At 66.3% G+C, this 12,005-nt stretch overlaps 2 protein-coding genes across 2 annotated transcripts in view; one reads left to right on the top strand and one right to left on the bottom strand.

The window, feature by feature from the left end:
• Positions 1 to 1,925: 1,925 nt before the first annotated feature.
• On the bottom strand, positions 1,926 to 11,871 carry RHOG (ras homolog family member G). The gene is made up of 2 exons (XM_055801262.1): positions 11,711 to 11,871; positions 1,926 to 3,338 (listed from the first exon to the last, which is right to left on the bottom strand). Exon 2 carries the CDS (start codon positions 3,297 to 3,299, stop codon positions 2,724 to 2,726), a length of 576 nt encoding a protein of 191 aa, XP_055657237.1. The 5' UTR covers positions 3,300 to 3,338; positions 11,711 to 11,871; the 3' UTR covers positions 1,926 to 2,723.
• STIM1 (stromal interaction molecule 1) overlaps positions 11,259 to 12,005 on the top strand; it is a 106,333-nt gene continuing 105,586 nt past the window's right edge. The window contains exon 1 of the mRNA XM_055801254.1: positions 11,259 to 11,349. The gene's annotated coding sequence lies outside the window, so the exon portion shown is untranslated. The remainder of the gene's footprint in view (positions 11,350 to 12,005) is intronic.

Here is a 12,005-nt window from a genome sequence, read left to right as displayed (position 1 = left end):
ACGGATCCTGGGTGCTGGGGTGTGGGACATGGACCCCGGGTGCCAGGCAAGGTTGGGCAGGCTTGGCAGGGCTGGAGGAGGCTGGGAGCCAGCCAGAGAGCTGGGCTGTGTCCACCCCACAGCTGGCGGCTCTGCTCCCCACCCAGCCCCAGGGACTGGGCTGCAGAGGCTGTGGATGCTGCGGGGCAGGGGGCCAGCACAACCCAGGGCGGTGAAGCCTGGGGCCAGCAGGGTTGGGCTGGGCATGGCCGGGGTCCGCAGCATGGTGCTGGGGCTGAGCAGGGCAGGGCAGCTGCCTGGGGCCTCAGTTTCCCTCTGCCCCACTCTGGGGGCTCCTGCCAGGGCAGTGGCTGGACCCCGACCTCATGGTGGCCAAGCCAAGCCAGGCCAGGGAGCGGCTGGGAGGGGAACAGCTATGAGCTCATCCCACCATTCCAGGGCCAGGGCAGGGCTGCATCCTGCTGCCTCTCTTGGCATCCCACCCTGGGGTCCCTGCCTCGTCCCAGCACCCATTCCTCTGCTGTTCTCTGCCAGGATGGCACCTTGCCCACCGCGGGGGCTGCAGCCCCTGCCTCCGCTCTGCCAGTCCTGGGGGTGGAGCGTCTGCGTTGGTGGCCTGGCAGGAGACCTCCAGCCAGCTCCTGCCGCAGTGCCACAGCCACAGGGAGGTCCCTGCTGTGGCACCCCAGGCATACGGAGGGTCCTCAGGCAGCACAGTGCATCCCAGCAAGGGAGGGGGCCCCGCGCTGCATGAGCCCCCCAGCTCTGCCCGGTGTGGCCCCACACTGTGGCACCCATCGCTCTGCCGTCAGCCCTGCCCACGGGAGCTCGTGGGGTGGCACAGCCCCTCAGGTGCTGGTGAGGGACCCCCCGACACAGCACAGCCCTCCCCGACAGCAAGCGGGAGCAGGATACAACCCTCATGGCACCGTGCGGTGGGAGCAGGACATGGCCACAGGGATCCCCGCGGGGGAGCAGGATTCGGTGCAGCTGGGAGCTGCCAGCCTGCTGGCGTGCACCCCCCCGGGCCGTGCCGTGCCGTGCCGTGCCGTGCCCCGGCGTTGCAGCCTCCCAGGCTGGGGGGGCCGAGGGGGCCACGCTTCGCATCAGCACCGGGAGGCTGCAGCAAGGCACGGCCGTGGGAGGGGGATGGGGATGAGACACGGCTGGAGCCACCCTGCCTGGCGGCACCGTCGCCCACGCCGGCCCCCGGCGGCCCCCGTCTCTGGCCGGGAAATGGCAGCAGGGAACAAAGGCGGCTTGTGGCGGTGGCGGGTCTCTGCCCTTCCTGCAGGAAGGCCCCGGGGCCAGGCAAGGGGCCCGTGTGCGCGGCAGCAGGGGCCCTGCCGGGCCTCGTCGGATCCAGCCGCCGGCCAGCACGTGCCGGCAGCCCGTGGGGGCTGGCAGGGGGGTGGCAAGTGCAGGCGAGCAGCTGGGTCTGCTGCCATCATCACCATCCTCAGCACTCGGCCACAGGACTCGGGGTCTCCCAGGACACCCTGGGCAGAGGGACATGTGGCTCTGGCTCCAGAGTGGGGCAGGACAGGGCAGAGCCAGAGCCGGGGCTCTGCCAGGGAGAGGGCTTTGCTCCCGCAGCCCCCTACGCCCACCCCTGCAATGTCCCCATTTCCACCCAGTGCAATGTCCCCAAGCCCCCTGCAAGGGAGCTCGGTGCTGACCCTAAGCAGGCATGGGGGTGGCCAGAGGTCATGGCTGGCGATGGCAGGGGCACCCTGGGCTTCCCTGGGCAGAGACCCCCAGCAGGCAGCAGCGCTGCCATGAGCACCCTTAGCTTGGCCCTGGTAGGGTGAGTGGTCCTGACCTAGCTCGGGACAGGGGCACCCATGCCCCCCCTGGGGTGGTCGCAGGGGGTTCCTCATGCCCAGGAAAGGTGGGTGCGCGCAGGAGAGCACAGGAAACTGAGAGCCTGGGCAGGTCTCTTTATTTAAGGAGAAGCAACTCGGGGAGCAGCTGGTTGCAGGTGAGTCCCGCTACCCTCCAGAGCCCCAGTGGTGGCCAGCATGGGAACACGCTCCTCTGGCAGCATTTGTCAGCAGCACCGGCTCCACTCTTGCCAGGACTGGACTTCCCCAGCACTGGCCCCAGGGAGCTGGTGATGCTGCGCCAGGCTGAGCTTACCCCAAACACCCCCCTGGGACACCTCCTGGCGCAGCTGCCAGCACCCTGCGGTGGGATGGGGCCGTGCCAGCACCAGGGCAGCAGGATGCTCAGAGGTGGCCAAGAACCGGGGCTGGCACAGAGGGGTGAGGGCCTCCCCCCATGCACCCCACAGCTGTGCTGGTGCCAGGGGATGGGGCTGGCAGGTCCCCATGGGGTGCTCAAGGTGGAGGTGACAGGTCCCTGTGGGGTGCTCAAGGCAGGACAGGGCTTCGGCTACCCCAGGCATCCCCTTGCTCTGTGCCGGGACTGGAGAGGCATCACCAAAAGCAAACACTGAGAGCCAGGGCCGGGGTGGGGGTCCTGCAGGGCTGTGGGAGCCACGCTGCCCCCAGGGTGGCCAGTTAGTGCAAACAAGGTCTGTATTATTAAAGCTGGTGGCTTCAGGCTGGCAAGCCCCAGTCCCACCATCCCTGGGGGGGACAGCGAGGCTCGGAGAGGCACCGGAGCAGGCAGGGGGAGCTGGCAGCACCGAGCAGTGTCTCGGGGCGCAGCAGGGCCAGGGCAAAGGCAGCATTGTCTCTCACTGGTCACCAGCAGCCCCATCACAAGAGGATGCAGGGCTTCTTGGGCTTGGCCGGGACAGGGTTGAGCACGGCCCTCACTGCCTCTGTGAAGACATCCTTGATGCCCTCCTGGTTGAGCGCCGAGCACTCCAGGTACTTGACGGCACGGATCTGCTTGGAGAGGCTGATGCCTTGCTGGGTGGTGATGGGTGCCTGGTTCTGCTCCTTGAGCCGCTTCATGGTCTCGGGGTTGTTTCTCAGATCCTTCTTGGTGCCAACGAGGAGGATGGGCACGCTGGGGCAGTGGTGGCACACCTCTGGGTACCACTTGTGCTTGACGTTCTCGTAGGAGGGTGGGCTGGCAATGGAGAAGCAGATGATGAAGACGTTGGTCTGGGGGTAGGAAAGCGTCCGGAGGCGGTCGTACTCCTCCTGGCCTGCCGTGTCCCACAGGTTTAAGTTAATAGTCCTGCCATCCACCGTGTTCTGGGCGCTGTAGTTGTCGAAGACGGTGGGGATATACTCCTTGGGGAAGGCGTTGGTGGTGTAGCAGATGAGCAGGCAGGTCTTCCCCACCGCCCCGTCACCCACCACCACGCACTTGATGCTCTGCATCCCTGCAGCTTGGTGACCCTCGTGTCCCCCTTCAGCAGCCTGTGGGGAGGAGAGAGGGTCAGGAGGCGTGCCAGGCTGGGGTCACCATGGCCTGCCATGGAGGGTGCAGAGGGACGGGTCACACTCGGCTCACCCTCCAGCCCGCAGCCCGGGTGAGCTTTCTAGACAGGCACATCCCCCCAGCAGCCCAGAGACACCCTGAGGGGGAACCACATCCCCTGACCCAGGGCAAATGCATGTGCCACTGCAGCTGGCCTGCATGGGGACCGCATTGTCCCCAGGATGCTGCTACCAGGACAGCCAGGCTGCTGCAGCACCCTGTGCTATGCCATGCTGTGCCATGCCTCCAGCCAGGTACAGGATGGAAGGCAGCAGGGCACGAGGCCAGGGACAGATCTGGGCTGTGGGGGCGGGGGGGCTGCTGCCATGCGCCCCAGCCCTGGTGCTGCACACGCTGAGCAGCCTGGTGCTGGCACCGGTGAGGCAGAGGCTGTGCTGGTGCCATGGCTGGGTGCAAGAGCAGCTGCTGCCGTGGCCCCCGGCACTGACGTCCGCTCCGGCAGCTGTGTTTATCCTTGAGCCCAGCGCATGTTTCCCTGTTTGCTTTCCTCAGGTTCCCTCTGCAAATGCCATTAAGGGCTGCATCCTGCTCCCCTTCCTGCTGCAGGCTGGAGCTGGGTGCTGCTGAGCCCAGCCCAGCTGAGGTGCGGGGGCACTGCGCAGTGCCGGGGCAGGAGGGTGCCCACCCGTGGGGCCAGCAGCCTCTCTCCCCACCGGGAAAAGCTGCCGCCCGACAGGATGTATCACAGTGGGAGGGTTACCTTGGCTGGGGCAGCGGACACACGTGCCGCAGCGATGGGGAGGGAACGGAGGTGCCAGGGTGGAGGGGCCCAGGGAAGCCACATCTGCCCAGAGCCCTGGGTTGGCCGGGGACCCCTTTCCCCAGAGACCCTGGGGCTGCAGGGCTGGGGCAGTGTGGCTGGGGAAGGGTGAAGGGGCCGTGTCCCCCGTCCCGAGCTCCCACCGCACCGGACCCTGCCCCCTCGGATGGGGAAGTCGCTCTTCCTCTTCCCGGCCTGACACCCGGCTTCCTGCCCGTGGCGGGGCCGGGTGCGCCGTGACCCCCGCCCTGCCTGGCTCCCTGCCTGCACCGCCGCATCCCCGGGTACAGGCAGGACAAGTGGGAAGGACCCTGGCCCGAACGCTGCCGAAGCCACCCTGCAGTGCCCTGCCTCAGTTTCCCCACTGCAAAATGCTTCCACGGCGATGGCTGGGGGCATCCCCAACTCTTCAGCCTGTGAGCAGAGCCGCAGCACCGGGGTGCAGCAGGGCCATGGCAGGCAGCCCCCCCGCAGGCAGCGCCTGCCCGCAGCAGGAAGCCGGCCGGCCACGGCAGCGCCGGGTCTGCTCGCACAGCCTTCGGCCTCGATTTTCTCCCTGCTTTGGTAACAAACGCAGCCTGAAGGGTTTCCTCGCACCAGACGGGGGGGCGGGGCGGGGCAGAGCCTGGGGGACTCGGTGACAGTACAGGCAGAGCAGGCAGTGGGACCCCCACCAGGGTCTGTGGGGCTTGGAGCGGCCGCGGGAGGCTGGGGTGGTGGGAGAAAGGGCAGAGGGGTGGGAGCAGGAGCAGGAGCAGGGTAGCGGGAGGAGGTGCACCAGGGCAGTGGGCGCAGAAGCAGGGGGAGCGGGAGCAGGGTGGGTGGGAGTGGGAGAGCAGAAGGAACCAGATGAGGGTGATGGGAGACTGAGCTCCTGCCCTGGCTGTGCAGAACCGTCTCCAGGGATAGGTACCCTCCCCAGGGGCTGTAATGCCACCCTGCTGCCTCCTGCCATCACCATGCAGCACCAGGGGAGGGGACACAGGGGAGCAGGCAGTGCTGGGGAGGGAACCCCTGGGGACACCCCAGTGCCTTGGCCCCCACCTGGGGGTCCTGCCTGCCTGTGGGGGCCGCCCAACTCAGACAAAGTACTAACTGCCTGTAATGCCCAACGCACCCTCATTTCTCATCCAGTGGTGCCGCTGGGTCATTGCCCACCCTCAGCTGTCACCCCCAGCCCCATCATGCCCAAAACAGCCCTGCGCCAATGCCCAGCCCTGGCCACCCTGCTTGCCCCCCGCCGCTGGGGACCAGTGAGACTGGTGGGACCACACTGATGCAGTGGGGCCAGGGGATGTGGCACCCCGTAGCCCCCGTGCCCCGTCTGTCCTGCAGCCACCCTGTCCCTTTGCCCAGGGTTCCTGGGGCTGAGGGGGTACCCTGGGGCAGAGCCTGGAGCAGGCTGCAGCTGCCCCCATTGCGCCATGGCAGGGACCTGGCTGAGCTGGTTGGGACCCTGTTGGGACTGATCTGACCCCATTTGGACCTATCTGACCTAGTTGGGACCTATTTGACCTGGTTTCAACCTTTTTCTCCCCTGTCATCTGTGAGGCTCGGGGGGCACGGGCACCCCACTTGCCCTGCTCTCCCTCAGCCCCTCCGGGGCAGCTGGCAGCACTGCAGCAGATTATTTTTTTCCTTTTCTGATAAGATCAGGTTGAAGAAGAGACGGCAAAAATAAGAGTTTTCCTGGAAAACCATTTTGGTTCGTATTTTAGATTTAAATTCCCTTCTTTTCCTAAGCCAAAGGCCGGCAGGCATGTGGTTGCCAGGAGCTGGAGCCAGCCACTCCCCAGCCGAAATAAACCCAAACCAGGCTTTGCTTTGTGGAAAAAAAACCAACTAGCCAACCAAAGAGAAACAAAAAAAGCCAACCCAAAAGGTTATTTCTAAATTCCAGCCTTTGGTTTCCTTTGCAAAACTGTATATTCCCCTCCAGGAGCGGGAGGTGCGCCGAGCAGCACCGCGCTCAGCTAGACACAGGGAGCGTGCGGTGGGTTTAAAACCACCCAAACGGTGGGATGCAGGAGCTGTGAGCAGTGGGTGCAGCATCCCCGCTGCAGGGGCATCACTGAGGCGCGACCCGGCTTGGGGGTACGAGGGCATGTGGGATGCAATAGATGGGGAAGGCAGGGAGGTGGAGGGGCCCGGGGGGGATGAGGGGCGGCACCCCAGAGCAGGAGCCAGGCTGAGGCATCACAGCACCCGAGGGTGCCCCATAAGCCCCCAACAAGGCACACAGCCCCCTGGCACTCCCAGGCTCCTGCTGTCCCCATGGTCCACAGGCACCCCAAGGTCACTGGTGTCCCCACGGGCACCCCATGGTCCTCATCGCTATTTGCAATCTGGGCAGCCACTCTGCAGCACATGGGGGGCTCAACAGAGGGTCCCTGCTGCCCCCCAGGCGGAGGTCCCCTGGCTGCCAGGACTGGCTGGCTGTGGTGTGACACCAGGGGATCCCCTCAGGCTGGGACAGTGGGTTCTGAGTGCCAGCCAGGGTCACCCAGTCAGCTGGGTGGGAGTGAGAGGGGTCCCACAGCAGCCCCAGACCCCAGGTCAGTGGAGTGTGGGGGCAGTCTGCTGCCCCAAGAAGCCACCAGGGCACCCCAGGGAGTACTGGGGTCCCGGGGATGCCCCATCGGTGGAGCAGCCAGGGGGGATGTGACCAGAGCCCATCACTGTCTACTAATTACCCAGGGGAAGAACACGGGTGGGAAGAGCCACCAGAGCCGAAGGACAATGTTGGCAGCGGAACAGACCGGCAGGGACTGGCCCTGGCGGGGGACCCGGGGAAGCCGCCACAGCCAGAAGTGGGGTGCAAGGAGTGGCTCTCCCAGGGCACAGGGGCAAAGTGGTGCCCCTCCTGACTGCAGCTCCCCATCCCTCAGGGAGCAGGGAGGGCCCTGACCAGCCACGGCCCTGCGACAGTCCCACAGTGGGACATGGCATGTGCTGGTCACGCCGAGCTCAAACCCCACACCCACAAACCGGCCGTGGGGCCACTGGCACCCCGGGATGAGCTGGCACCCAGCTGGCACCCATCCCTATCCTGAGGAAGGCCCAGGCTGAGTCAGCAGGGCTGCTAAGGGGATGGCGTGCAAGTGGAAATGCTCGTGCTCATGAGAGCATCGCTGCTACAGGGAAACAGAGGAAAGGAGGAGGAAGCAGCAGGCGGTGGGCAGCGGACCGCTTCTCTGTGACTCAGGGCCCCTGGGGCTGTGAAACCCCAGCGTGGCCCAAGGTTTGCCACCGGCAAGCAGCAAACGCGGGCGCACATGCAGCCTGTGGAGGGGCCGTGGTGGGAGCCGGGTGCTCGCGCAGGACCCTTTTTGCTCTCACCGTCACTGGTACCATGGGCACTGCTGACCCCGGGCGTGGGGCCGGGGCCAGTGGCACAACAAGGTATGGCTGTGTACCTGCATGCCCAGGGCTAACTGCTCACTGGGGAGGCGGCCTAGTGCAGATGAGAGCCCCTGCAGCAGCCAAAGCCCTGAGCCCCGCTTTGGGTGCCAGGGAGGAGGACAAGGGTGGCAGGAGGGCTTCAGCTCTGGACCCCTCAGAGCTGCCCCTTCGCCACACGGATGCTTCTAGCCCCAGCCCTCCCTCACCTGCCTGGGGGGGAATGAGGGGTGTTGCAGGGGCCACTTTTGTCCCTAACCCACAGCCACATGGGCCCCAGCCCCCCACCATAAGGTGACAGGAGGGGAGGCGGGAGCCATGCCAAATGGCAGCCAGGACCCCCCAGCCAGGATAGGGCTGGGGCAGCACTGGGCAGAGACTGGAGGTCACCCATGGTCCTGGTAGCATCCCGACACCAGGCCACTCGAGGGTCCTGCAGCCCATGGACCCTGGGCAGCCCAGCCACTGCCTGAGGACACTGGGTGAGTGCAACCCCTGGCCCTGGTGTGCTGCCTGCCTTGCCTGCTGCCAGCACCACTGCCTGCACAAGGCCAGCTCTGTTCTCCTGGGAAGTCCATAGCCAACAGCACCTTTAACCCCTTCTGGCCCTCCTAGAGATGCTGGGTGGCCTTGTGGGGCTGGGGGGCACAGCTGGTATGGGGCACAGCCTGTGCGTGGCACCGGAGGCACCTGCCCCTTCCCAGCCCTGCACCCTGGCCCCATAGGAGGGGAACCAGAGGAGGAAGAGGAAGAGTCAGAGCACTGGGGGTCTGCATGATGCCCAGCCCCAGGGCCCAGCACCCCCCACCCCAGCAGGACCCCAGCCACCCTCCGCACTGCTGGGGTGTTCGCCCAGGATTTGGGGTGCTGGAGAGAGGGCACGGGTGGGTGAGCAAGGCTGTGGGTGATGCACCCACAACCTCCCCACCCCTCCATTGCCACCAGCCGGGGACGGGAAAAACGACTCATCTCTTCTTCAGCAGAAAAGGGAAGCAAAACCCGCTCACCATCACTCACAGCCAGGGCATACCCCTGCTGGGTTTTTCCACCAGGGGAGCGGAGCAGCCGCCCCCACGGGCTCCTCTCCTGCTGCTGGCCTGGCCAGCCCCAGCCTGGTGGCACCCAAACCTGACCCCACCAAACTGAAGCGTGCTGCACAGCCTGCGCCCTACACCCTGCACCGCAAACCACTGACGGTGCGCTGTGCATCACACGCCACACGCTGTGCAGCCCACACTGCACCCCATATCATGCACCGAACCTTGTGCACCCCACACCGCACACCCAGTGTGGTGCCGGCAGGGAACAGAGCCTGCAGCCAGCATGTCACTGCCCGTGCTCGTGGGCCAGGCAGCAGGTCCATCACGGACTTGCCCGGGCCCACGCGGGGCTGCGGATCAGCAGCCATGATCAACCCTGCTCTGCAGAGGGAGCAGCACAGCGCAGCCGCCCCCCCACCCAGTGCTGTCACTGGTTCAGCAGGCAGAAAGAGGAAACTAATAAAATCTATAAATACCAAGTGGGGACACCGTGGAGCAAAGCGTGCCGGCCCAGCACCGCAGCAGGAGCAGGGTGGGGGTGGTTTCTGCCACAGCCACGGTGGGAACCCAGTGCTGGTGTGGCCGAGATGGGGTCCCCACTCTGTGGGATGTGCCCCAAGGTGCACTGCCCCCGGTAACCCCAGTTCTGTCCCACGGTCCTGTCATCGTAGCTAAAATAACTTCCATGCTGAGTCGAAGGGTTTTGATTTCCCTCATTTTCCAGCTGCAGGCTCGTCGTGACTAATTTCCTCATTTTATTTCCCTCCCGGGCTGGAGAGCTCCAACACTGGGTCCCAGTCTGCCTCTCAGCACAGCCACAGCTGCTCCCTACCCTTGGCCTCCTGCTCAAGGCACTGCCAAAGCCAGCAGCACTGGGGGCCAGAGTCGGCTCCAGACTCCCCTGTGGTGCACAAGCAGCCCCTGAACCAGGGCCAGCCCTGGCCAGCAAACCCCCTCCCCCACCCAGCAGTGGGCTGAGGCCAGCATTGGCCAGGGCTGCTCTCGGTCAGATACAGTTGCCTGCATTGGGTGGATCCTGGGACTGATGGAGATGGAGGGATGGGGCCAGCCAGGCAAGGCCACATTCCATGGCCTCGGGGTGAGAAAACAGCCTGGCACTGCTCACACCTACGGCGAAGGCGCAGGCAAGGCAGTGTGTTGAGCATGCCAGCACCAGGCCACTTTGGCACCTCCCGATGCTACGGTCACACCAAAACCCCAGGCATGGGATACCCAGCCCCTGCTCCCAGCCCATGCAGGGCACACACCACACCTACACCCGCTGGCCAGCATCACTGCTGCCATGAGGTGTGCCAGCCTTGGGCGCCTACCAGCATCACCAGAAGCATACCTGCACCCACGGATGTTCCAGCTACCTGCGCCCTGTGGTCCCAGCACCAACCCCGCTGCCCACTCCAGCCAAAACACCCACGACAGCTCAGCCCAGGTGGTGGGGGCTGAACAATGTCCCCACATGCCACCACTGGCACTTCGGAAGCTTCTCCTTCCACCAAGAAAAGAGGAGCGAGCCCAGCAGGAGCCCAGACCATGTGCCCACCCTCAGAGCCATGGCCACACTGTGCCACTCCCAGCGGGGGCATTCTCCCCCAGGCACTCAGGGACCCAGGGGTGCCCCCATTCTGCAGCAAGCTGGCAGCGGGACGGCACTGAGAGGTGGCACAAGCAGAATCAGGAACTGGTGTTCGACCAACAGCACAGTGCAGCCTTCTGTTGCCCCCCAGCACATCCCCCCATGGCCCCACACTGGGAGGAGAGGACAGGGCTCCCCAAAGCCTCTCCCCAAGCTCTGGCAACTTTCACAAAAGGGGAGTTGCAGGGCCACAGCACAGACTCACCATCCACCCAGCCGGGGGGCCTGGGGTGGCCCCACAAGAACCACCCACCACAGCCAGACACCCACCCTAGGGACAGCCCTGTCACACAGTCAAGCTGACCGCGCTGTGCTGTGCCACCCCCACACCTCCCAACACGCCACGGCATGTGAAAGCACAGTGGTGTGAGCACTGCAGTGTGCGCTGCGGCGTGCAGTGGGCACAACAGTGGCAGGGATGCAGTGTGCATTACAGTGCCTGTGCTGCATCTGCTGAACGCCTGTTGCAGCACGTCTGTTGCACTGTGTTGCGGTGTCAGCAAGTGACACACGTGTTGCAGTGTGTGCAGTGTTGCAATGAGCACTGCAGCATGTAACGTGCGGCATATGCAGTTAACAGCTATGTTGCAAGGTGTGTGCAGTGCGGTGCTGTTCATGGGTGTTGCAGTGGGTGCAGTGTGTGTGTGACTGCAATGATGTGTGGTGCAGCATGTGTACAGTGCCCCATGGCGTGAGGTGTTGTCCCTCTCAGTGGGTGCAGTGTGCAGTGCAGAACCCTGCAGTGCATGCACTGGGTGTTGCAGTGGAGTGCTCAGTGTGCAGCAGGTGCAGGGAGCAGTGCGGTGGGCACAGCGTGCAGGGCAGTGCCGTGCAGGGGGCAGTGCAGCAGGCGCAGAGTGCAGTGCAGGGGGCACCGGGGGCAGAGGATGCAGTGCAGGGCAGGGGGCAGAGGATGCAGTGCAGGGCGCAGGGCAGTGCCCTCTGGCGCGCAGCGCAGCCCGTGCAGCGCCCGGCACGGCGGGCAGTGCCCTTGCGTGCAGTGAGCGGTGCAGCCTGTGCAGTGCGGGCAGCGGGACCGCTGCACGGCGCGGGGTGCGTGGCAGGGGGGTGCAGCGGCGGTGAGTGCAGCGGCTGCGGTGGATGATGCGGTGCGGTGGCGGGGGGTGCAGGGGGTGCAGCGGCCCCGCCGAGGGACCGGGCCGAGCCGGTTCTGGCCCCCGCCGTGTCCCGCCAGCTGCCGGTCCCGCTCCCGGGCTCCGGGCCAGCGCCCCCGGTACCGCGCTGTCCCTGAGCCCCGTTAGCCCCCGGCCCGCCCCGGGCGGCTCCCGGTGTCCCCGTCCTGGCCCCGGCGGGCAGCTCCTCCCGCCGCCCCGCCCCGGGCCCGGGACCCGCCGAGACCCCCGGCAGCGGGTCCCCCGTCCCTCTCCGGCAGCCCCCCGCCCAGCGGCGGGACCCGGCCCCCCCCGGCCCCGCACTCACCCCGGGGCATGGCGCGGCGGCGGGCGCGGGGCCGGAGCGGCGGCGGCGGCGGCGGCAGCAGGAGGAGGAGGAGGAGGAGGAGGAGGAGGAGGAGGAAGTCAGCGGCCGCCTCCCGCCGCCCCGGGCGGTCCCGCGGAGAAACTTCCCTGGGCCGCGCCCGGTCCCGCCCGCCCCGCCGCTTCCTTCCTCGGGCTGCCCGGGGCCCGGGGCCTTCCCGTGGGACGTGCCCTGGCTGAGGGGTCCCGGGGCAGCGCAGCCCCCAGCACCCCCCGGCATCACCCCGCGACCCGGCCTG

The sequence above is a fragment of the Falco peregrinus genome, chromosome 4, assembly GCF_023634155.1.
Source record: "Falco peregrinus isolate bFalPer1 chromosome 4, bFalPer1.pri, whole genome shotgun sequence".
Classification (NCBI taxonomy): Eukaryota; Metazoa; Chordata; class Aves; order Falconiformes; family Falconidae; genus Falco; species Falco peregrinus.
This window is presented reverse-complemented; position numbering and strand designations above follow the sequence as displayed.